Source organism: Cololabis saira, chromosome 6 (genome assembly GCF_033807715.1).
Source record: "Cololabis saira isolate AMF1-May2022 chromosome 6, fColSai1.1, whole genome shotgun sequence".
In the NCBI taxonomy this organism is placed as follows: domain Eukaryota; kingdom Metazoa; phylum Chordata; class Actinopteri; order Beloniformes; family Belonidae; genus Cololabis; species Cololabis saira.
In genome coordinates this window covers 38002879-38029088 of record NC_084592.1, presented here as the reverse complement: position 1 = coordinate 38029088, position 26210 = coordinate 38002879, and the positions used below count along the sequence as shown (strand labels likewise).

The 26210-nt window shown below is 40.6% G+C and overlaps 1 protein-coding gene across 1 annotated transcript in view; it reads right to left on the bottom strand.

Annotated features, from left to right (window-relative positions):
* ttn.1 (titin, tandem duplicate 1) overlaps nucleotides 1-26210 on the bottom strand; it is a 217208-nt gene that overhangs the window by 76064 nt on the left and 114934 nt on the right. The window contains exons 120-149 of the mRNA XM_061722950.1: nucleotides 25875-26022; nucleotides 25590-25767; nucleotides 24801-24922; nucleotides 23415-23702; nucleotides 22316-22612; nucleotides 22040-22226; nucleotides 21821-21936; nucleotides 20829-21128; nucleotides 20446-20745; nucleotides 19267-19372; nucleotides 18913-19109; nucleotides 18042-18350; nucleotides 17665-17943; nucleotides 14308-14607; nucleotides 13263-13565; nucleotides 12977-13179; nucleotides 12716-12899; nucleotides 11648-11950; nucleotides 9697-9996; nucleotides 8764-8882; nucleotides 8498-8675; nucleotides 8101-8385; nucleotides 7685-7978; nucleotides 6683-6982; nucleotides 6400-6581; nucleotides 6042-6171; nucleotides 4924-5114; nucleotides 2013-2442; nucleotides 1551-1856; nucleotides 632-816 (exon numbers count right to left, since the gene is read on the bottom strand). Of these exons, the coding sequence (XP_061578934.1) occupies nucleotides 632-816; nucleotides 1551-1856; nucleotides 2013-2442; nucleotides 4924-5114; nucleotides 6042-6171; nucleotides 6400-6581; nucleotides 6683-6982; nucleotides 7685-7978; nucleotides 8101-8385; nucleotides 8498-8675; nucleotides 8764-8882; nucleotides 9697-9996; nucleotides 11648-11950; nucleotides 12716-12899; nucleotides 12977-13179; nucleotides 13263-13565; nucleotides 14308-14607; nucleotides 17665-17943; nucleotides 18042-18350; nucleotides 18913-19109; nucleotides 19267-19372; nucleotides 20446-20745; nucleotides 20829-21128; nucleotides 21821-21936; nucleotides 22040-22226; nucleotides 22316-22612; nucleotides 23415-23702; nucleotides 24801-24922; nucleotides 25590-25767; nucleotides 25875-26022 (7020 nt within the window). The remainder of the gene's footprint in view (nucleotides 1-631; nucleotides 817-1550; nucleotides 1857-2012; nucleotides 2443-4923; nucleotides 5115-6041; nucleotides 6172-6399; nucleotides 6582-6682; nucleotides 6983-7684; nucleotides 7979-8100; nucleotides 8386-8497; nucleotides 8676-8763; nucleotides 8883-9696; nucleotides 9997-11647; nucleotides 11951-12715; nucleotides 12900-12976; nucleotides 13180-13262; nucleotides 13566-14307; nucleotides 14608-17664; nucleotides 17944-18041; nucleotides 18351-18912; nucleotides 19110-19266; nucleotides 19373-20445; nucleotides 20746-20828; nucleotides 21129-21820; nucleotides 21937-22039; nucleotides 22227-22315; nucleotides 22613-23414; nucleotides 23703-24800; nucleotides 24923-25589; nucleotides 25768-25874; nucleotides 26023-26210) is intronic.

Below are 26210 nucleotides of genomic sequence, written 5' to 3'. Positions count from 1 at the left end.
ACAATCATGAACTGAAACCAAATGAACCTGCACCATCCAACTAAGTCTGGATCCCCCTCAAAGACCACTGCTTTACAAAAAACTACATCTCTGCTTTCAATAACTCAATGTTGAAGTCACTTAACTTTACAGGAAGGACATGTACCAGTACAATATAGCAATATAGAGCATAACAAACTGTCTCCCCATGTCTGTCTGAGAGCGTGCACTGTGATAGGTCTCCTCCTTTGACAAAAACAGCTTGTGTCCAATAAGATTTAGGGAAAAAGAAAAAAGAGCAGACCTGAAAGTAACGAGTACTTTTCAGCCTTCCTAGAAATTTACTCGAGTAAAAGTAAAAATATTTGTCTTGGAAATGTATTCAAGTAAGAGTAATAAGTACCAAAGAAATCTAATACTCAAGTAAAGTACAAATCCTCTGGATATGTACTTAAGTACAGTACGGAGTAAATTTACTCCGTTACTGTCCACCACTGCTCTGGATAGTGGCAGTATTTTGGCTGAGCTACTCATTTCATTTCAGGGATTGCAAAGAGCTGCTTTAAGTGAGAGTTGGGATATTCCTTTAACTATAAATCAGATAAACCCTGTCCCAACAATAATTCTCAAAATCTGATGTATGATTGCTGACCTCAGAGTCAACGGGCAGCGTGTGAAGATCGTTCTTCTTCTCGGTCTCGGCAGTTCCGTCCACGAAGGTCCAGCTCACTTTGGGAATGGGACGTCCAGTGATGGTGGCAGGAATCTTGACGGGGGTTCCCGCTCTGCAGTTCAGCAGGTCGTGAGCACTCACGTCCAGACTCACAGTGGGTTCAACTGAAGAAGAGATACACTTCGTTAGAGCCGTCTTTGTGATGTTCTGTGTTATCAGAAGCGGTCTAAAGCAGATCCGGGAATATTTTTAGCTGTCGTTAAAACCAAACATTTTGTCTTGTTGGTGTTTAGATAAACCCCAAACCAAGGAGATACCGTATTTTCTGGACTATAAGCCGCTACTTTTTTCATAGGTTTTGAACCATGCAGCTTATACAAAGGTGCGGCTATTCTGTGGATTTTTCTTCCACCGCTAGGGGGAGCGTTAACCGGAATTAGAATCAAAACTAAGACAAAATAAATGCAAAGAAGAATACGCTACTTCTTCTATAGCAGATAGAAGTAGGTAGAAGCAGATTTCAAACAGATAAATAGATAAATAAATACTGGTTATTTTCTCTTGGTTCTGTCCTGTTTTTATCAGCAAAGTTGCTGCCCTGTTAAAAGACACTGTTAGGAAAGGATCTATTTAGGTACAAACATGTACATCATTTACAGTTCAAAATCGTTCTGTACATGTAGTAAATATCTAATCTAACAACATAAATATCTGCGGTTTGCATATCTTTTTTTTTAAATAGAGCGGATGCGGCTTATATACAGGTGCGGCTTGTATATCTTTTTTTATTATTTTTTTAAAAAATAGAGCGGATGCGGCTTATTTACAGGTGCGGCTTATAGTCCAGAAAATACGGTAGATGCAATACTGAAAAGTGCATAATGTGAAGCTCTCTTACTCAGAATGTCCTGAACCAGGATGTCGCCCGACTTGGCGGGTTCTGATTTGCCCGCGGCGTTCACTGCATAGACCCTGAACTTGCATTTCTTTCCCTCCTTCAGGTCAGGGACGGTGATTTCCGTGGATGGGTGGAGTTTGTCGGCGGGGTTGACCCTCCTCCAATCAGGAGAGCCCTCTTCATGAACCTCAATGATGTATCCTTTAATTGGACTGCCACCATCTTTTTCCGGAGGGCTCCAGGAGAGTGTGACGCTGTCCTTGGTCTTGTCTTTAACTTCTGGGATTCCTGGTGCGGTGGGGGGGTCTAGGAGGGGAGAGCCAAGGAGATCGGAGGTCAGCTTGTAGAAAGCTGAATTACAGTCTTTCCTACAGGTCACTTGTGTAAAACAAGTCATGTAAAACAAAGTTCAAGATTAAAACTGTTAGCTCAATGAGGTCCTGAGGTCAGACTAGTACTCACTGCACGGATCCATGGCGAAGCGGCACTCGGTGGCCTCGCTGAAAGGTCCAATTCCTGCAGCGTTGGACGCTGCCACCCTGAACTGATACTCCGTTCCCTCGATGAGCTTCAGTACGGTGTACTCCAGGCCCTTCACCGCTGGTCTGGTGACTGGACTTCGGTTGCAGCGACCCCAGTACACGGCACCACGCTCCCTCTTTTCCAGCCAGTAGCCCTGGATGGTGGAGCCGCCGTTGTCCAGAGGGGGATTCCAGGTGATGGTCATGGTGGTCTCAGTGGCGGCTATGATTTTGGGGTTACGTGGAGGTCCAGGGAGACCGTACGGATCTCTGAGCTGAACCTTCTCCGAGTCACAGCCGTCACTGACGCCGTACTTGTTTTCGGCTTTGATCCTGAACTGGTAGGTACCGTTCAAATTCATTTTGTAGACCTAAAGGGCCAAAACAGGATAATTCATGACATGTTTGCTTGGTAGGAGAATTCTAAGGGCGGTTTGCTGCTCTGGAACATTTAGGTGTGTCTTAATACAATGTAAGGAGGGACAGACATAAGCAATAATTATAGAGAAACAACACTATAACTGTGCATTCAATAGGAATGGGCGATAATTTACCGTTCACGATAAACCGTCAAAAAAATTCCCCACGGTAAGAATTTGTCATCTCGCGGTAAAAACGATAAATTCCCGTTGATGACGTTTTTGTGTAAAGCTGATTTATAGTTCTGCGTTAAATCGACGCAGAAGGAAGGAAGGAAGGAAATTAGCCAGAAAGAAAGAAAGAAAGAAGAAATGAGCCAGAAAGGAAGAAGAAATGAGCCAGAAAGGAAGAATAAATGAGCAAGAAAGAAAGAAGAAATGAGCAAGAAAGAAAGAAAGAAAGAAAGAAAGAAAGAAAGAAAGAAAGAAAGAAAGAAAGAAAGAAAGAAAGAAAGAAAGAAAGAAAGAAAGAAAGAAAGAAAGAAATTGGTGTAGTTTAGTAGCATTCAGTATTCTTTTAGAGCAGTGTTTTGGGGGCTCCAAAGACTGAATGTGGCGATAGATTTATAGTTACAAAGGTGGAGTTGAATTGTTTTTGTTTTTTTTAATCATCATTTTTATCGTTATCGGGATAAATGCCAGAAATTATCGTGATACATTTTTTTGTCCATACCGCCCATCCCTAGCATTCACACCAAAAGCGTCACGGCTGCCATTCATTTTCTACGAAAGCTCGCTGCAAGAGGTGTCGGAGGCATCGGAGGCATCAAGAGCGGCACGATAGAGGCGTCCAGACCGTCAATTTAAAGTTGAGAGAATCTCAACTTTATGCAAATGAGCACCGGCGACGTTGAGGCAGCGTCTAATCACAGACCGGGATTCCCGAAGGAGGCCTCAATGCACATTGTACTTTCGTCTACACACACAAGTACACTCATTCACATGCATACAATGAGCATAGCTGTGCACTAACAAACTTATTTTATCAGGAATTAATATATTTTATCTAGCAAACTGACATTTTTGCTGATCTGAAACATGTAACTGATGTTTGAGGACCTGTATGGTCCGAACTATTTTATTTGCTAAATCAGTCCAATGCAAAAAAAAACATGCTTATTAATCACAAAACGCAGTTTAAACAATATGACCAAATCCGCTCCGACCCGGTGTGTCAGTGGTGTTCACTGCGGACAGACTGCAGCTTCACCGGGAGCAACGGCTCGCTGTTGCTTTTGATCCGCGGACCAACCTTGTTAAAGAGAGCATCAAACTCACTCTTGTCTGTGCGGAAATAATGCCGAAATATAAAGAAGACTTCCCAAAATGCGATCAATGGTGAAAGAGGAAACCGAAGATGTGCACGCTTGGAAGGGTTTCCAGGAAAAAGTCTCCTCCTTACTTGGTTTCATTTTTTTATTACATAAATGATGGCCTTTTGAAAAAGTTATCGTTTTAAATATGCTATATGTAAAAGTTTATAGCTACTAAGGGGTAAATCCACAAAGAACAGATTGCGCCCGCAAATAGCGCTGTGAATTGCTCCGCACCTGCGCCCGCAATTTGCCCCGCCTTAAGGTCCTATTCACAAAAGATTTTGCTCTAATGATATACCAGCGCAAACACGCCCACGGTGAAGCGCACCGTACAGTGCGCGTCGCCGCATCTTTCAGGGCCCTTTTTGTGCGCACCAAGCTTTATAGATGAGGTCCCAGATCAGGATCTAATGGTAATTCATGTTCTGTGTTTTGCTACACACACCTACAGGTCAGCTGTTAAACACACACATTCTAGATTTATATGTTTATATGGTGGAATTGTTTGTAATAAAGCAGCCCCTTACTGTATGGATGAATCCTGAGCTCCGTCCTGTTATTTTTATTTTTAAATCCGAGATAAGTCCACAACCCCACTTGATCTGATTGTCTACAGTCATGTCTGAATGTAGATTTCACCCTTAATATCATTCAGTATCACACAGGCTTGAATGATATTGAAGATAGAGAGAAACATAGACAGAGCGGGAGTGAGGAGTGAGTTTGCGCGCAGTTAATACATGCTTCCAATAGACGGTATTTGCTCCACTATTTTTGCGTGTGGCAAATAGCGCTGGCCTTTGTGAATTAGACGGTTTTTGCAATGAGGCTTATTTGCATAGAAAGGGGGCAATTTTGCGCCGAATGTATGAATATACCTAATTTACATGCATGCAAATGGCACAGGCGCACAATGCCACTATTTGCTTGGCAGCGCAGTTTGTGGTACAATTCCCCCTTTGCGGGTGCTTTGTGAATTAGACGCTCTCTTTTTGTCTCATTTGCACCGGTTTAGCGGCCGCAAAAGCCGCGCAATCCTTTTGTGGATTTGGCCCTAAGTGTATTCACAATCCTAGACAGTGTGTCACCCCGTCAGCGTGTAAAAGGTTTAACTGACCCCATATCTTCTGTCGATGAGGTTGATGGTCAGAGGCTCGAAATCAGACTTTTTCTTGCTCGCATCTCTGCGCTCCACAATATAGTTGGTGATCTCACTGCCGCCGTTGTCCTCTGGGGCGTCCCACGTCAGGTAGCATGATTCCGCCTTGATGTCCGAAACTACAATGTTTCTTGGAGGAAGAGGACGGTCTGAAAGTACAAGTTGGATACATTTAAAAAGGAGACATATGATACTCTTTATTTTATAAATATCAACCAATTTCCCAAGATGTAACTGAAGGTTTGTTTGTTTTGGTCAAAAAACAGCAGAGATACAGTTCACAAGCAGTTATTTGAGCCATGTCTTTGTACTTCTGTCCATAACAGAAGTCATACTAATCCCTAGCCTCAAATACTCAATACAGAGATCAATTTACATTAGCTTTTTTTTTTTTTTCTCAATATCTTTTTATTTCACAAAAGAAAGGCAATCACAAACATCCTAAATAACAGTAGGTCTTTACAATTTTCTTTTGTGCACACAAGCGAAATCTCGCCTACAACCCACCCCTCCCACCACCACCCCAAAAAAACACAAAAACAGACACACAAAATAAATAAAAAATAAACTGTAAAAAAAAAAAAAGAGAGTAACAGTAGGGGCATCAAAACTCAAATACCTACAGATACATAGGTTACATAAAGTAAATGACAACAATAAAACAGCAATCAGCGTATGATGAAGTTTACAATGAATGAAGCTCTAAGCCAGAAAATAATGGGAACCAAAATTCTTGAAAAAGATGGCCACTGTTATATTTTTCCAATGTTAGCTTTTCTAATGGTAGAAATGCTGTAATTTGGTCAATGAAAGTCTTAAAAGATGGAGGGGAATCGTTCTTCCAAAATAAAAGTATACATTTTTTTGCAAAGTAAGTTATCAAAATTAATATCCTGCATTTTTTGTTATGTAGTTGTAAATTATATGTGTCATTTAATAAATATAAACTGCTGCTTAAATCAAATGTTTGGTCCAGGATTAGTTGTGTTAGGGAGTGAATTGATTTCCAATAATTTTGTACATTAGCTTTTTTTAAAGCAAAAAAACAACCTGGGATGGGAGGTTCAGGCTCTTACCAAGGACTTCCACTCTGATGACATGCTGCGCTTTGCCATAACAGTTTTCAGCTACCAGGTTGTAGTTTCCTTTGTCCTGTCTGATGGTTTCTGGGATAGCAATCGTTGTTTTCAAGGTTGTCCGGTTCACCTGAAGATAAAGAAAACTCAGTCGGTTGTCTGCTTACGAAACCAAACTCACTGAGGACCAAATGACTTTTGGTGTCAAAACTAGACACAGTAAAATCTGAAAGGTTCTTTCTCTGAAGAGCGTCAAAGTGTAGCTTCTCAAAATTATTTATTTGCACCAGTCAGGTTTCCTGTAAGACGTGTGAAATATTGGTTCCTGAAGTCTATAATCCCGTTAGTTCACTCTGACCTCCTCTGTCTCCATTGTCATCTTCTCCCCGTCAGGCTGCTCTATCACAACGTCGTCCTTCATCCACTGGAGTGTCGGCAGAGGAAGTGCATGAACCTCTGCCGGGATGTCGATGGCTTCTCCTTTCTTCACGATGATAGTATTGCTTTTGAAGAACTTCAAGATTGTAATAACTGGAGCAACTGTGGCAAACAAATGTGTGAAATATGTTACTTTAAAATCCTGAAATTGATCAAGCCAACAGAACCTTTGGTATGATTACAGTAGTCCCATTACAACATACTTTCATCATCCATGATCTTGACTGTGATTGGTTTGGATGGGTCTCCATCGCCAACCTCATTCACGGCCTTGACGCGGAACTGGTACTCCTGGTTCTCAGAGAGGTTCTCAACAGTTCCACAGCACTCTGTGAAGATCTTGCGGTTGGCCACGTCAAACTCTGTCCCGTCGGCCCTCATCTTCTCCACATAGTATCCTCTGATGGGGCTGCCGCCATCAGTGCGAGGTGGCAGCCAGGCCAGAGTGATGGTGGTCTTGCTTCTGTCAGTGTAGTGCAGTTTCTCAGGGGCAGATGGAGTACCTGGAACGTTGCAATTAAGTTGTTTTTTTAATTGCAAAACACATTTTAGAATGTGTTTTAAAAATTAAATAAAGAAAATTGATTTGTATTAGCAGCTAAGGAGGAAAGAGACTGGAGGATATCGTTAGGAACTCAATTTGGGGCAAATACTAAAAAAATCTATTTGACTTTAATTTAGCCAAAGACATTTTGGAAAGTTGCTAAGTGCCTACAATTTGTAGATTAGTTATATTTGAGAAGTCTCACAGTTTCATGTGTAAGAACAGCTCTGTATCATTAAGATAAAAAGGGATATGGTTCCCTAATGATAATATTTATTTATCAGTATACATCTCACGAAACACACCGAAATTAGTCATCTACTTTACTAGGAGCAGTGGGCTGCCATTTTTCCAGCGCCCGGGGAGCAGTTGGGGAATAAGGGCCTTGTTTAGAGGTGGTTCACCTCTGTTTTCCACGCAGGGACTTGAACTTAGGTCCTCCGGACCTAAACCTACCTCTGTAACCACCAAGCTACCATTTTAAAAACGAGCCAAGTATAGATCCATGAGACACCCCAAGTTTAGAGGCATGAAGGAATATACACTATCATCACTGACACTGAACAAGAAGTGTGAATCTTTAGTTTTCCACCAGAAATACCCACCCATTGTAGAAGAAGAATTTCAGGCACTAGCAACCCTAGGTCATAGGTGTGTTTACCTTTGGGATCTTCAGCTAAGATGGGTCCCAGGTCTGCTGGAGCTCCTTCGCCGTACTTGTTTCTGGCAATGACCCTGAAGTCATACTCTTCCCCATTCAGCAAGCCTTGGACGTCGCACTTGCAAGCTGCCGTCTCCATGGGCTGTCGGAAAAGCTTCATCTTGGCATCCTTCCTCAGCACCTCGTAGCCAATGATGTCACTACCACCGTTATCCAAGGGATCTGCCCACGTGAGGACGACGTTCTTCTTGGTCACTGTGACCGCCTTCAGATCGACCACCGGTCCGGGGACATCTAAAGATACACATTTCAGCTTGTTAAAACAAAACGTGGTCTTGTTGAGGTTTCAAAGTAAGAAGTGGGGTTCATATAGATTACAACATCTTTCTGGAATTTTTACACTCGTATATACTGACCCATCACGTCCACTTTGGTCTCTGCTGTCTTGGATCCACTGCTGTTGGTGCCGGTAATCTGGTACTTTCCGTGATCTGCTCTCACGGCTTTCTTGATGAACAGAGTGCTGTTCTTGCCTACGGTCTCCACAATCATCCTCTCCTTGTCAGTTTCAGCCTCATCTTTGGCCCATTTGACCTCTGGCTGGGGACGACCAGTAACCACTGCAGGAAGCTTCAGCGATTCGCCGGCTTTGATCATGACGCCGTTTCTTACGGAGTCATCAAATGTCACAACAGGAGTTTCTGAAGGACACAGAGCAATCTGTGAGAACTGGTAGATGATGTCTTTGAAAGATGAATTTGAAATGTTGAGCAAATGTTTGTCTTCATGGAAGCATAATAAAATTGTTCATACCTTCAGGCTCTTTGACTGTTACAGGTTCTGTAACACCAGGAGCTCCAGGACCTGCGTCGTTGACCGCAATAATACGGAAATAGTAGTCCGCTCCCTCGGTGAGGCCCGTGGCAGTGTACGTGAGCTCTTTACACCTGAACTCTGTGCAGCGGCTCCACTCCTTCTCTCCAGCCAAAACCTAAGAGCAAAAAAACAAAGTTTGAGATTTAAGATTACAGGTTTTTTTCTTTTTTTCTCACAAAGTCAAAAGCTGTCAATGTCTTTACCTTCTCCACATGGTATCCCAGAATGTCTCCTCCACCGTTGTAGAGTGGGGGCTTCCAGGCCAAGATGACAGACTCCTTCCCGGTGTCCACAACCCGTGGAGTGGGGGGGCCAGGAGGAACTGCATGGAAAGCGGGATTTTTTTTTTCATTTTTAAGAAAAAAATTATTATTATTGAGCTTTATTTCGAATATGCAAATTAGAAAGAACAATACTAAAAAGTAAAAAAAAAAAAAAAAAGACAAGGCAGACCTCGCAGATCCCCCAGCATATTCGAAAGGGAGTAGGATTGAAGTATATACTTATCAGGTCCTACCCCTAAATCTTATATTCATTTTTCCAAAATAGCAAGAGAATCAATGATCTTACTTATAGAACACAAAAAAAACATAATATAAGTCTATATATCAACATGAATATACATCCATTTACCAACATATCTACATATAGCTATATATCCATATATATTAACAGAGATATACCCATACATAAATACTGTATGTATAATATATCACTATATATCCATATACATACATATATATATATATATAACATGTTTCCATAATATTAATCTATATATCTACACATATTAAATAAATCTATATATATATATATACATTTTTATTCGCCACTGTATTTTGAGAAAAAAGTTTCTTTATATCTTTTTTTTAAATTGTGATATGTTTTTACTTTGTTTTAGATCTATGCTCAGGCTGTTCCAAAGTTTTACACCATAGGTAGACATACAGAAGCTCTTCAGTATGTTGAGTATTCTCAACAACAACATGTATTTGAAGCTAAGCTAAATGATTGATCTGACATCTGCATCCTGACAAAATGATCAGGCAGCAAAGGGTGATTTAATTACAGCTTAACACACAGTTTTCACTCACCCCGTTATCAATACCCTTCCTGCTTGTTAATTAAAAACTTACGGATGGCATCCATGGCAACGATGCGGTCGGTGGGCTCACTGAAGGGCCCTGGGCCAGCCAAGTTCTCGGCGCATACTCTGAAGATGTAGATGAGTCCTTCCATCAACCCGGTGACCTTTACATCCAGAGAGTTGAGGAGGGCCCGGTTGACTCGGGTCCAGTGTTTGCTGTTCACCTCCTTCCTCTCGATCCAGTAGCCAAGGATCGGACTGCCGTTGTCCTTTGGCTCATGCCAGGAGATTTTGGTGGTGCTTGCTGTCACCTCATGGACTCTGGGAGTGTTTGGAGCATCGGGGGGATCTAAGGGGGACGAGAAGGTGAGTGGCACAATAGCGCAACAGTGTTGCTCTATTTCTTATCAAAATCAAAATTTCCTAAAATCTAGTTAAATGATTTCTCTTTGGATTCACGTAGTGACAAATCCATTCCATAACCTCAGAAATGTTCCTGTTGTGTAACGAGTGTAACGAGAAAAGAGTTTTTGAAGATATATTGGCCATTTTGGCACATTTAATCATAATTGCGTCATTTTGAATGACATGAATCTGTTCAAATATAACTATATTTAACTACAGCTCTTTAATAAAGGCACTAGTGCCCCCATGTGGAGCAGTTGCTGAGTTATGGGTGTGAAAGGCCATATCTCAGAAGGGCTTTAAGGGATCTGGGCAGTACTCGAGTTGAAGGGGGATGAAGGGGGATGGCATCCCCCCTGAAATAAAAACGGTCCAAATCATCCCCCTGTAAAACTGCCATCCTGCCTTTCCATCCCTTATGTCATTTCATCAATGAATGTGGTTTTACTGCTATTTCAACATTTAGAGTCATCACCAGAAAAACAACACCAGAAAAATAACTTATTTGACAATTTTCACCTGTTTCAAGTAAATTTTCACTTGAAATAAGTAGAAAAATCTGCCAAGATTTATCTTCTCATTATAGCAAAAAAAATATTGTTCCCCTGGCAGATTTTTCTACTTATTTCAAGTGAAAATCTACTTGAAACAGGTGAAAATTGTTGGTTTTTTTTCAGTGATGAGTCCTGTTTTAAGTGTAATAAGATTTTTTACTAAAATGAGAAATTTTACCTAGAAATAGGACAAATATCCTTATTTTGAGTTTTTGCAGTGATCCATTGTACTTATCCTGTGAAGGACAGAGTCATATTGATAAGTTCAGAAAACTGTTTTTTATTGTTGTGTTTTGATGTATTTGATGTAAGCCCAGTGGATATTTAAAGCTTACAGAAGGCTGCATTTAACTGCTGCTATGTCATTACTGCAGGTGTTTTAGTCAGTGCTATTATTTGTAATATATTATATTATTTGTAATGAGCACAAATTATCTGTCCCCATATGATAAAATCCACCATTCCCCCTGATTTTTTTTTACAACTCGAGTACTGGATCTGGGTAATTGAAAGAATCAACACCAGTTGTGCCTCTTGCCTGTAATGAGCCCGGATAGGCTCCAACAGACCCCCATGACCCTGCAAAGGATAAAGCGGGTATAGAAAACGGATAGATGGATGGAACACCAGTTCACAAGAATCCAAACCAAATGACGAAAAGTTTGTTTTCTGAGATGCCATGTACTGTAGGTTGCTGTGTTGTCTAAGACTAAGATAATAACAGAAACAGTCAGAGACAGCAAAACCTCAACATATGAGACAGGTTTTGAATTTGACTCAAAAACTAATGATGACAATGAAGTTTGTAGATGTAATGTAGAGTTTTTGGCTGGAATATGATTTAAGTTGGCAAAAATACCAAGCGTGAGACTGAATACAGAGTTGGGCTGTAAGAATAACACTTTTTTTTCTCTCTCTCTTCTTTGAGAGCCTTGTTTGCGTGTCTTGGTCTCAGGATGGCCATCCTTATGTCACATCATACTCAAAGGCAGGAAACTACAATATGTCCTTAAAATATCCCTCAGTGTTGCTTTTACTCACTGAATTGGTTCTTGGCAACCAGCGGCTCTGAGAAGCATGCAGGGCCACAGCCATATTTGTTCTCAGCGGTGATTTTGAAGATGTACTCCTTCCCTTCGATGAGTTTGGTGACAGGGAAGCTGGTGCCCTTGATTGTGGAGGTGATGGTGATCCAGCCAATTTCATCATTCTTGTTGTCCTTCTTCTCCAGGATATAGTTCAGGATCTCGCTACCGCCATCGTCCTCGGGTGGCTCCCAGTTACAGACGACTGAGGTGTTCCTGATCTCATCAAAAGTAAAGTTGATGGGAGGGCCGGGTTTGTCTGCAGAAGGAAGAAGCCAGGTTAATGTTGGAGCAAAATAAAAATGTATTAGGGCTGGGCGATATATCGAGATTTTAATATATATCGATATATTTTCAAACGCGATATGGTACGAGACAATATCGTTTATATCGATTTAAAAAAAAAAAAAAAAAAAAAATTTGATTTTTTTTTTTTTTTTTTTTGATTTTGATATAGCTTATTTTGTGACAAATTGACTTGAATGTTTTATTTGAGATTTGCACAAATGTTTTGTTATTTGCACAACTATCAACCTCAGTTGAAAAGTCTGCCTGTTACTGTCTACATTGTATTAATTGTACAGTGTATTTTAATTTAATTGTTATGCAGGAAAGGGATATTTGTTTTATTTTATTCAAGAAGCATTTTTATTCTATATATGCAGGCAGTTTATTTTTATTTCATTTGTTTTATACATGTTGATATTGTGCAGACCTCTGTTAATAAAGGAACCTGTGTGACATTTGGCACGAGGCTTTGTATTAAAACTGACTGTTTTTTAAGGGTTTGCCTCAGAAAAAAATGAAGCTAACAGAGATGCTATAATGCTTTGGGGGAAACCCCAATTATGGCACAGAAAAAATATCGAGATATATATCGAGTATCGCCATTCAGCTAGAAAATATCGAGATAGGACTTGGTCCATATCGCCCAGCCCTAAAATGTATGATGGTTTAAACCTACTCATGTGACCTGCATCTTCATGTATGAGGACATAAGGGAAACACAATAAACCCGTCTTACCCAGGACGTTGACATTGCAGGAGGCGGTGGCAACACCATGAGTGTTCTCCACCTTGATGGTGAAGGTTCCATGATCTAATCTAATGGAGTCACGGATCATCAATGCAGTCTGGCCTCTTTTGGTCTGATCCATACCAAGACGCTCATGCATTGGAGTAATAAACTCCACCTCTGGTTCTGGGACCTGCAGGAATCCAAAATAAGAGAAATATTTAAAAATGTGTTGAAATACCTGAAAAACATTCATGGTCCTGTGAGGACACACACCTTGGCCTTAGACTTCTTTTTCTTCACCACAGGAACAATCTTTTTTGTGGGCTCTTTGGTGACATCCTCCTCATCCCTCAGCCAGGTGACTTTAGGATACGGAGAGCCAGAAATGTAGGCATCAATGCGGATCTCCTCTCCCTTCTTAATGCAAACACCCGACTGGACACGAGCATGAAGGCTGACTTTGGGTTTTTCTGAAAGTAAAAGGACAAAAAGAAATCAAGTCTCAAAAGTTTTTTTCCCCTTACTTTTCAAATATCTGTATTTCCTTACATACCAACAGCATCTGCAGCCTTTGTAAGGGGAGTGCTGCGTGATGGCTCGCTGACTCCAGCAGCGTTCTCGGCTCGGACCCTGAACTGATACTCCGCATCTTCCTTCAGGTCCGTCACCACGAAGGAGAACCCAGGAACCAGGCTTGGGGTGACTCTTTCGTAGCGGTCACCATCCTTCTCCATCTTCTCCACGATGTAACCCTGGATGGGACAGCCCCCATCGTAGTCTGGAGCCTTCCAGGTGACTTTGATGGACTTGCAGGTGGGGTCATGAGCCTCAACCTGGATAGGCGGGTCTGGTTTCTCTGTACAATCAATATTGCATATTTTATACAGTTTGGTGAGGGACAGGTGGACACGAGGCATTGACGGTTTTGCAAGGATTGATTAATCATATCATGAATTAGGGCTGTTCGATTTTGCCCAAAAATAAAATCTCGATTTTTTTCTCTCAAAATCTGATTTTCGATTACGATTACGATTATTTTGTGAATTGACAAAAGGCAAAGAAATGATTTCAAATATGCTGTTTTTTTATTGAACATTTGCCCCATTGGGCTTTAGGTGCAAACTTTGCTCTTATTAAACCAAAAATGAATGAATAAAGTGCAAAACTCTGTAAAATAAGTTGAAAAAAAGTTTTAAAAAATATAATAAAATATAAAGTTTTATCTCTGAAAAAAAAAAAAATCAGCAAATCAGCACTTGCAAACATACAGTAAGTTATATTTCCGATTGAATAAAACAAGACATTTTCTAGGTATTGAGAGGTATTTCCATCAATCATTAATATGTGTGCAGACAAGGTAAAAAAAAAAAAAAGTGAAAAATCGATTTTACGATTTTCACGTTTTAACATCGTTCTAATTACATAATCGCGATTACGATTTAAAATCGATTAATCGAACAGCCCTATCATGAATGGATTCAATCTTAAAAGTATCAACATGACAGAACAAGAGTGGACCAAGCTTTTTTTTATCCTGATTTGACCATGCTGACATGCTTCGGCAATGTTACGGATGTTTATTCTGGCGTTTAGCTTACGTTTGATATCCTCTATGATGACAGGGCTTTGTAGCACCAGATATTCTCCAGCTCCAACTTTGTTGACGGCTTTCACCCTGAAGAAGTACTCGCAGTTGATGTAAAGATCTTTGACGGTGTAGGTCAGGACATCCTCTCCTGACATGACAGGTATGTAGGTTTTCTTGGAGGCCTCACGGCGTTCCAGTGTGTAGCTGATGATGGGTGTGCCGCCATCGTCTTCTGGAGCCTCCCAGCTCATCTTACAGGAGTTCTTGGTGATGTCACCAGAGGTGATGTTTTTACACTGACCGGGGAGGCCTGTACGGTTCGAGAGGTAAAAGTAAGTAAAAGTTATTGATAGTAAGAAAGTACACGCTCCTTTGTTTATTAATATGTATCAGGACATCATAAAAAAATCATCTGATTCTCTATGTTTTATAATAAGGAAAATAAGACCCCTGATGAACAAGATATGACAATTTGCACCTCATCAAAAAACCAAGACATGATGAAAGTTACAAAATCAGTTTTTTTTTGTTTTTTTTGTGATCAAATTTTTATTTCTTTTTTTCCTTTTTCTGAGAAAACAACATGGTGCAAAAAAACACCAATACATAACAACAAAAAATGAATAGATAAATGTAATAACAAAAAAAAAACAAATACAAAACAAAAAAAAGAAAAACAAAAAAAAAGGTAATGCCCATATTATTAAGTATAACAATGCAAAATTAACACATAAATTAAGAGCAAAAATAAATAAATAAATAAATGAAAATAAAATCATAACCCCAGACATTACCCACCCACCCCCTGGATCCTAGCAGCTTTAAATCAATGTGTTTATAATATAACTTTTAACATGGTATACTTAGTTTTCCTTTATCACACTAAGGACATAGAAATTATGTATAATGAATAGTTCACTATATCAAAATCTAAACACAACAAACTAAATAATTCCTTTATTTCCAGGCTTATCAAATGCCTTCATACCTGCTGCTGCTTGTTTTTTTTTTGTAATTGATTATTTTATTTGTGTATGTAACATTTAGTAGTTGAAAACCGATAAAATCACTGTTTTGATGGGATTTGAGAGGATGAGTCACAGCCAGGTGCTGCTAATCATCAGCACCTGGTGGCTTGAAAGCAGAAGCATTGGTAGTTTGCTGGTCTGATTGTCTGAGTCTGAGTGTGACTTTAGAGAAGCAACCGTTTACCACCCATCGATCCGGAGTAGGTTGTAAGAGTTCATTAGAATGAGAACAATTTTTCCTCATCTTAAAAACATTTAAGGCAACTGGTGATCTTCCCAGGAGTGGGACGTCCCATCACGTTCACACCAGGAGCTCACAGTAAAAACCCAAATCCTGCATCTGATACTTTACAGCCCTCAGTTAGCATCTCCAGTCTTAAAGGAGCTTGAGGCCGGATTGTGGCAAGATTTATGAAAAAAATCCGTATACATTTTTAGTTTTCTAGTAATAATGTCAGATGAAGCGTTCCAAACCAAAAAGAATGAGTCCTCTAGTGTATCTCTCCGTTGCCTTGAACAGGCTGTGTGCTGCAAAATGTGCTGCAATTCGGTCCCGAATTTCCCGCGCTGTCCTGCGGATGTGACGTCACATGACGCTGCATGTGCGTTCTCCCCGTTCTCCCCCGTGCCGGCTTCACTGTTGGCTGCAGTACCCCCAACGGCCGTCGTGGTGAAGGGTGGCGCTAGAGAGTCTCATTTCTTAAAAGGAGCCTCAAGCTCCTTTAAAGGTAATGACAGAAGATTTAAAAAAAAAAAAAATGATGGACCAAGCATGGCATCTTCGGAGAGACTGCTCAAAGTCTAGCGCTAAGCCGGACTAAAAAATGGTCGGGCCTTCAGAGAATTTTGCATAAGCGAATGTCCAGAAAACTCAATGAACCGACGCAACGTTTGTAAACAAAAGTGGTCTAAAATTTCTCCACAACGATGTGAGAAAAAAAAAGGTGGTAAAGAAAGTGTTTACTTCCTGTTTCTATGCTCCGGGTGGGTGTTGGGGCCATTGAACCTCGGGGTGGACACTCTCATACTGCTTCTGCTTTTTACGCTCATTTATGTTAGCAATCAATGACAGATGTGGCGTGTTGTGTGTTATTCACTTCAGGTTGTATTTATGTCACTTTAAGACCTGGGGCCTGTACTACGAAGCAAGTTCAACATACCCAGGATATCTTTTCCTTATCCAGATTCACTAACCCGGACAATTGCAATCACGCTAAGCGGTCACACGACGGTGGTTATCAACTCGGTATATCAACCCAGGTTTCTCCAATCTGGATATGAGCACGTGCACATTAAAGGGGCGGTGTTTTCAGCGCATGACCAATCGCAAGCATGGAGAAGTCCGCTGTCAGAGCCGCTTATTTCAGTAGCGAAGAGCAAACAATAATTTTACGGAAATATGATGAGTATAGGCATATAATACAGGCAAAAAGCAACACAGTTGCAGCTGCAAAATGCAGGAAAGACAGCTGGCAAAAGGTCGCTGACTGTATAAATGCGTAAGTTCATAGGGATATAAACATCACTGCCCCATCATTAGGGCATAAGTAGATCTGACTATAATTACAGTTGTCTATTCTGTTAAATGCATGTGTTGCTTAGATGTATTCATATGGCGTGTATGACAATTGTAGCCTCATTATTTCCTTCAGCTGCAACCCCAGCGGAGTGAAACGCACATGGGAGCAAATAAAAAATAAATATAAAAACATAATTCAAAGCGGTAAGTAGGCTCACTTTCATATCTTAGAAGTACAACAAGTACAAGGCTTTAGTGTTTCTATCACTCTCTGTTTTAGGATGATATCAGTATACAAAAGCACAATGAAATAGCATTGACATTACTTGCAGCAAACAGAAAAAATGACAAGAAGAAGATCGGAGGGATCCTCTCACGATCCGCGCACCGAGCTCCACTGGATTCTCTTCGAAAGGGCATGTCATTTTCCAAGAGAGCTGATTGGTCAGTGGGCGGTGCTTTTATACCCGGCGATCTGTATCTCGAACATAACCTGCTCCGGAGCAGGTTAGCTGTTCAGCATAAGTTACCATGGCGATGTACCCCGGTAAGAAGTGAACCACCGTCGTAGTCCTGAAAACCCAGGGTTAAACCTGAAGTTACCTCGCTAACCCCAAATCCCGCTTCGTAGTACAGGCCCCTGATAACAACCAAGTGAACCAACCAACCGTAGACATGAAACCTTAGGAGTGAAAAATGGTTCACTTACTTAGGGTTCACTACATACCACAATTGTCAAGACTGGATTTGATGAAATCATCAGCATGTGAATAATTCACTTTGTTCTAATTTATAAGTACCATCATATCAATAATCTTACCGATAACTTTGACATTGATGGTCCCGGTGGCAGTTCCCAGACTGTTTTCCAGTGTGATGGTGTAGACGCCGGCATCAGCACGTTTGCTCTTCAGCAGCTCCAGGTGAGCATTGTTCATCTCCACCGTCATGGAGAGCCTGTCATCAGACTTGCACTCCACCGTGTCCTTCTGCCATGTCATCTTGGGTGTTGGGATACCCTTGTATGGGATGTTCAAGTGCAGCTTCTCTCCTTCAACCACAACCACGTCCTGTGCCTCCAAATCCATCGATGGACCACCTCCAGATCAGAAGATGGGTTTATTATTTAGGTTTAATTCAAAGAGTTTTAAATTCACATTTTCTCTTTTATCAATCAAATATTTTGTCTGCGCTTACAGTCGGGATCCTTGGTGGCGACTTTGTCGGAGACCTCGGAGGGATCACTGACTCCAATGGAATTGATGGCACGAACCCTGATGACGTACTTCTTCTCTGGCTTGATTCCATCATCGATTGTGAACTTGAGCTCTTTGATGGGCCTGTTGTTGACCCTGAGCCACTTCAGCTCTGGGCGGGCCTCGGCTACCTCAACGTGGTACCCGGTCACGGGGCTGCCGCCGTCCTTGGCTGGAGGCTTCCATGTAACGTTGATGTGCTCCCTGCTGGCATCCACGATCGCCAGCTCCACAGGGGGTGATGGGGGGCCTAGACGGAAAGCAAATGTCACAGTTCGAGTCCAAATTCCCAAAGGATTACAGTTTGGTAAATTTCTACAAAGTCATTTGCAATGACAATTTAATGACAACTCCACTCAGACACTTTGTCAATATTAGAACAACTGCTGATCGGTTCACAAGAGGTGCAGCAAGAGGGGATTGTATTATATTCCACTCGGAAAAAGTGCTTTCAGTCAGTCTGCATTCTCTGTTAAAGCTGCACAAGAATGGAACTCCATCCCTGCAACTATCAGAGAACTGGACACATACAGTTTATTTAGAGCTCATTTAAAGAAATGGTTGATTAATACTCAGCTCTGTCAGCACTAAAACTTAATTTGCACCTTTCTTTATTTCTGTACTTTTCTGTACTTTCTGTATCTTTTCTGTACTTTTTTGTATTCTTACATCTGTCCAGGGACTACAGATGAAAAATAGCCTCTTGGCTAACTCTGGCACATTTACAGCAATGTTTTTATTGATGTGCATTGTCCCTATCAAATAAACCAATAAATAAATAAAATAAATAAATAAACTTGATATTTTCTTACTGGTGGCATCCTCGATGGTGAGGATGATGGTGGGTTCACTTGGATCTCCAACTCCAGCCTCGTTTTCAGCTCTGACCTGGAACTGCACCTCTGATCCTTCATCGACATCCGTCACCTGGAACTGAGGCTGCTTGTCTGGAGTCTTGCAGCACTTCAGCCAACGAGTTCCAACCTTGTCTTTCTTCTCAATCACATACCTGAGAGGGAAAACGTTTTTTGCTTACTGAATTATTTTTTGCCAAATTAAAATGTTTTTAGACATGTCCAGTGTCCCTGCGTAATTGGTGGTGCACAGGTACAGGTACAGATTTCTTTTGCTATTATTTGTACGTTATTTGCAGTTAATTGTCTTACTTGGTAATAGGTCTACCACCATCACTGTTGGGAGGTTCCCATTTCAGGTCCACGTGTCTCTTGGTCACCTCCACCACTGTGAGGGCATAAGGTGGTCCAGGAGTTGCTGCAGAAAAAAAAAATAATGCACTGTTATTTTTTCCAAGTTCTAGATCAGGGGTCGGCAACCCGCGGCTCTAGAGCCGCATTTGGCTCTTTAGCGCCGCCGTAGTGGCTCCTGGAGCTTTTTCAAAAATGTTTGACCTTTTTTTTCCTTTTTTTCCTTTTTTCTTCTTTTTCTCTTTTTTTCCCTTTTTTTCCTTTTTTCAATTTTTTTTCTTCTTTTTCTTTCTTCTTCTTCTTTTTTCTATTTTCTCTCTTTCTTCCTTTTTCCTTTCCTCTTTAATCTCCACATTGCGACTTTTTTCTCGAAATTTCGACTTTTTTTTTCAACATTTCGACTTTTTTCTCGACATTTCGAATTTTTCTCAACATTTCGATTTTTTTCACGAAATTTTGACTTTTTTCCTCAACATTTCTACTTTTTCCTCAACATTTCGACTTTTTTCTCGACATTTGACTTTTTTCTCGACATTTCAACGTTTTTCTCGAGATTGTACTTCAACATTAATCTTGACATTTCGACTTTTTTCTCGAAATTTTTACTTTTTTCTCGACATTTCGACTTTTTTCTCAACATTTCGACTTTTTTCTCAAGATTGTACTTCAACATTAATCTTGACATTTCGACTTTTTTCTCAACATTTCGACTTTTTTCTCAAGATTGTACTTCAACATTAATCTTGACATTTTGACTTTTTTCTCGACATTTCGAATTTTTTCGCGAAATTTCGACTTTTTTCTCGACATTTCGACTTTTTTTTCGAAGTGCATAATGAAAAAAAAATCTTCCCCCAGTTATAACTAATATAGATGCATGCAGCATGTGTTGTCTTCATTCTAAGGCTGATACAAGACTTTTTTTGTGTGTTTGGTCCAATATGGCTCTTTCAACATTTTGGGTTGCCGACCCCTGTTCTAGATGATGCAGCTTCTGCTGTTTGGAGGTCTTTGCAGAAACTGTCAGATAATGTGATGACATTCAGTAGAACGGTGGTCCGTTCTACTGAATGTCAGCAGAAATATCAGTCAGGTTTTAAACAGGTGTTTCAGGTATTTATTCAGCCACTGAAGACTTACTGAATGTGTCCTTGGCGAGAACGGCATCCTCCAGCTCGCAGAATTCACCCATACCAATGGCATTCTCTGCAGCGACGCGGAAAACATACAGCGAGCCTTCATTGAGAGGCGTCACGGAGTACTTCAGCTCCTTGACAGTGGTGTCGATGGTCTGCCAGGCCTTCCTCCTCACGTCTCTCTTCTCCACAACATAGTTGGTGATGGGCGAGCCTCCGTCACTGCTGGGGAGCTGCCATTTCAGATCGGCGGTGGTCTTGCTGATGTTGGTCACCTCCAGCCACTGAGGTTCAGACGGCGGGTCTGGTTTACGAAAAAACAGAGTTTTAGTTTTAGAATATATACAAAAGTTGTCCCCTTGGTGTTCGCCCCCTCGCTGAACTTACAAAGTCTCTCCTTGCAGACGACAGGGTCGCTGGGTTCACTGGGTTCGCTCTCGCCGGCCTTGTTGACGGCTTTTACTCTAAATGAGTACTCCTGCTTCTCCTTCAGGTCCTGCAGCTGGTGTTCGGTATGAGGTACGTCCTCTGCAATCTTGACCCATTCCTCACTTCCAGTTTTCTGGAATTCAATTATGTAGCCTTCAATCTTCGCCCCGCCGTCATGCTCCGGCCGCGTCCATCCCAACAAGGCTGATGTCTTGGCAATTTCCCTGATATCGGGTTTGCCAGGTGCCCACGGAGGATCTGAAAGAGAGTTCCATGTTTAGTTTAGTTTAGTTTAGTTTATTTAGCACATAACATAAAAAAAAGAACATTACACAAGTAAGTTCAGTTAAAAGAAACTGTGCAGGGAGGAGCGAGCAAGCCAGTAGGCTTATGAGGAGCCCCCACCTAATAACATTTAACAAAATCCTTATGAGGATATAAAATCATAAAAATAAAAATAAATCATAAAAATTGCATGTAGAACATGAATTAAAATAAAATAATAAAAAAAAATAATAATAATAAAAAAAAAGGATAAAAAAAAATTACTGTACACATGATCATGAAAATATGAGTATTAAGCTGAACAAATGGCAACACAGAATATGAAGTGCAAAAGAACATTAAGAGCTTTCTTGACTACATTTTTGAATTAAATGCTCTCTTGAGCGACTTTTAAACATGGATAGGGACCTACAATGTTTTGCAATATGGTACCAACTATTCCAGACTTTGACACCTCTAAATCTAAACAAAAATTGGCTTCTTGATTCCAGACATTTAGGCGGATGTAGGGCGAGGGCCTGCCGAGTTGAGTAGGAATGAATTTGAGAGTTAGTGGCAAAGTATGAACTAAAGTGCTCAGGAACATTTCCTTCCATGTCATCATAAACATCAAATTAGTTCTCTGCTGTTGTGATACATAGTTTGGAACTTGAATCGTGACATACCAATGGGGTCTTTGATGAGGACTGGATCTGTCTCTACACTTGGTTTTCCAGGTCCAGCCAGATTCTCTGCCAGAACACGGAAGCTGTACTTCTTCTTAGTTGGGAGTCCCTTTACCCTGCAGCCGAAGAGACACACAATCAGAAGAGCTCCCAACTCCATCCCAATTAATGATTCACATTCATAATGACTTTACTAACTTAACAGATGAAATGATTTACCTGAAGGTCGTGTCCTTGATTGGCAGTTTGTTGCATCTAATCCACTTGTCGCTCTCTGGATCAAACTTTTCGACCCAGTATCCAGTGATTGGACTGCCGCCATCCTCATCCGGCTCAAACCAGGTCAGAGTCGCTGCATCCTTAGCGATGTCGGAGGGAGTGACTCTGGTTGGGGGACCAGGAGTATCTTGACATTGACGAAAAAATAACATTATTAACTTACATATTCACACATTTTTTCGTGTAGCGTTTAGCAGATTGTGCATTAAAACATACCGAAGGAATACTTGGCAACGATTGGTGTGTGCTCAGCGGGCGTGCCGATGCCATACTGGTTCTCAGCACTGATCCTGAAGACGTACTCCTTCAGAGCAGTGAGCTTGCAGGCCTTGAAGGTGGTGTGCTTCACCGTGGCGGATAACTTGACCCACTCCTCTTTGTCTGTCTGACGACACTCAACGATGTAGTTGGTGATATGCGAGCCGCCGTCGTCTCTCGGAGGGTTCCAGGCAAGGACGCAAGACTCGTTGGTGACCTCGGAGATGTCAAAGGCAGCTGGAGGGCCCGGTTTATCTGAAGAAGAGGGATCAATGCACTATTATCCACAAGCCGATACTTTCTTTTTTTTTTTTTTTTTATATCTTTTTATTTCACAATAATTTTCACAATTCACATTTTCACATGCATGATTTCTATTATACCCACATTCCTACCCTCCCCATAATTACCCTAGGGAAAAAAAAACAAAAAACAAAAAAAAAAACATACATTAAGGGAGAACAAAATTAAATAAATATTAAAAAAAAATTAAAAATAAATAAATAATAAAAATAAAAATAAAAAAAAATATAATGGCAGCAACAGCGATATCAAACTATATATATATATCCATATATACATACAAACATACATACCTATAAGGCACAAGTTCGAAAAAAAAATAAAGATACTCATTGGTCCCCTTTGGAAAAATTATCCAGTTTTGAGAGTAATGGGAACCAAAATTCTTGAAAAATATGAGCACGGTTGTATTTTTCTAAAGTTAATTTTTCCAATGGTAAAAAAACTGAAATTTGATCCAAAAAAAACTTGAAAGTTGGAGGGGAATCATCTTTCCAAAGTAAAAGTATGCATTTCTTAGCGAAGTATGTGATCATAATTAATATCCTGCTTTTAGCCGATACTTTCTGAGAGATTCCCAAAACTGACAGCTTCACTCATTCCTTTTAGGTTTTATTTCTGGCTAAACTTTGTCACATGGAAATCGACTAACCCTAAACTGGACTAAGGAAAAACCTCAGAGATACAAGGCATGTTTGATTTGTCTACTGCTGAGTTACTTGAGTTCCAACGGTTGGATAAGAAGTCTCCGTACCGAGGATGTTGACATCGATAGTGGCGGTGGCACGGCCACACACATTCACCGCCTCAATGATGTAGGTGGCAGTGTCATCTCTGGTGGTGTTGCTGATGGAAACCGTGGAGTGTCCCGGCTGGGTGTCAATGGCAATGCGGTCATCCGTCTTCAGGACTAGATCAGCTTTAGTCCACTTGACTCGGGGATCGGGCTTTCCAGTGATGTCTGCAGGAAGCTCAATCTTGGTACCGGCTCTGGCGGTCAAACCGGCCAGCAGCTTCACGTCCAGCTGGATTTCTGGAGGTTCTGTTGAGATGAAAGACACAAAGAAATTCTCTGAAATAAACTCCTCATCCTTCTTTACCATCTTGTTGGTTAGGCCTCCGAGTTCATTGTTACTCGTCAAAGTACTAAGATACTATTACTTCCAATGCAGTCAGTTTGATGAAAGAAGTTAAAAATGGAAATCACTTGATAATATCTGTACATGAACTAGGGCTGGGCGATATATCGAGATTTTAATATATATCGATATATTTTCAAACACGATATGGTACGAGACAATATCGTTTATATCGATTTAAAAAAAAAAAAAAAATATATATATATATATATATATATTTTTTTTTAACATTTTTTTTTAATGATTTTGATATAGCTTATTTTGTGACAAATTGACTTAAATGTTTTATTTGAGATTTGCACAAATGTTTTGTTATTTGCACAACTGTCAACCTCAGTGGAAAAGTCTGCCTGTTACTGTCTACATTGTATTAATTGCACAGTGTATTTTAATTTAATTGTTATGCAGGAAAGGGATATTTGTTTTATTTTATTCAAGAAGCATTTTTATTCTATATATGCAGGCAGTTTATTTTTATTTCATTTGTTTTATACATTTTGATATTGTGCAGACCTCTGTTAATAAATGAACCTGTGTGACATTTGGCACGAGGCTTTGTATTAAAACTGACTGTTTTTTTAAGGGTTTGCCTCAGAAAAAAATGAAGCTAACAGAGATGCTATGCTATAATGCTTTGGGGGAAACCCCAATTAAGGCACAGAAAAAATATCGAGATATATATCGAGTATCGCCATTTAGCTAGAAAATATCGAGATATGACTTTTGGTCCATATCGCCCAGCCCTAACTTGAACATGTTTCTTTTTTGTAAGTAGATAATTACTAATCTGGACATTTTAACACAAGAGTCCATGGAAGCTGGTCAGTAGTGGATCTCCATGTACTTCAGCATTGGTTCCAAAGTGGAGAACTGAAGGTTGTCTTTTAAGATTTAACGCTACGCCAAAATGCTTCAGTCCTGTCTGACTCCACTCTCAAGGCTTTGTTTCCCCATCCTCCTTACGTCTTCCCCTCAGCAGCATCCCGCCATGACCAGCCTACCTCTAGCATCCACAGCCTGGATCTCATCCGTGGCCCTGCAGGGCCTGCTGGGCCCCAGCTTGTTGACAGCTCTGACTCTGTAGGCGTACCACTGACCCTCGATCAGTCCAGTCACCTGGAACCTGGGACCACAAAAAGTACATGGAATTTAACTAAGCGTAAATGCGGACTGGACATATAACCCTTACAAATAACCCTCACAACCTAAGGGGCTATGGCATTTTTGAGCAGAAATGGCCAAGAACAAAAAAAATGTCAAGGTGTATCAGTGTCGAAGGTGTGAAACAATGGAACCGCCTGGATGAGGAAATAAAAAAAAGTAGCTCAATTTATAAATTTAAAAAAAATTATAAATCTAAAATAATGGATAAATATAGAACACTAATATAAATTATCTTCATATTAAACTGTCTAAATTATGCAACTTTCCTCCTGCAGCTATCCTCAAATCGTGAGTGACCACATTTATTTTCTTCTCTTCTTTGTTTATTTTCTTGTTTTATTCGTTCGTTTCGTTTTCTTCTTATTAGTATCTTTTGTTTCTGAAGTCTGCCTTTGTTGAAAAGGATAGGCAAAATAAGCCATGAGGCTTCAGCTTATACCTTTTTGGTCAAAAAAAAAAAAAGGAAATGTGTACATATATATATATTTATACCTGTGTGTATACTGTACATATACAGTGTTTATATGCAAACATCTTAAAATGTAAATGACCAAAACAAAATAAACTAAACTAAACTAAACTAAACAAATCAGCACCGGTAACACTGACTAAGTGTTAAGTCTTACTTCAGCTCGGGTAAGGGGTCACCACAGGGTTCCCACTTGTCAGTGCCACGCTGACACTTGTCCACCACGTAGCCTTTGATGTAAGAGCCTCCGTCGTACTTTGGAGGTTCCCAGGAAAGGAAGATGCTATTGCCACTCTTATCACGCCACTTCAGGTTCTCAGGGGGATCGGGTACAGCTGCAGGAAAAAAATGGTTTCAAACACGGACCATATCCAGAAAAAAAATGTTTTTCTGGATTAGACTGAGTCTCAGCTCCCATCTGAAGGGGTTAATAAACACTCACTGGCAGGTGAAGATACGTTCACAGGCTCGTCGATGTACGCCGGCTCTCCGGGTCCACACTTGTTGCAGGCGATGACGCTGAAAAGATACTCTTTTCCCTCGATCACATCTGTCACCGTGTGCTCCAGGTCCATGATGCCATCGGCCACCTGGAGAAAATCCAAAGCTGAGCACTTACGCTGAAAGCTACAGCAGTGTTAAGGTTTCAGAAGACCTGCTAGGGGTATTCAATTAAAATTCAATGGAGGTCCAGTTAGTAAAATTTCCTTCCAGCAAAGGTCCGAACCTCATAATGTCTAAATTGTGTCCTAAAGCCTACCCCTATGTCCATCAAATA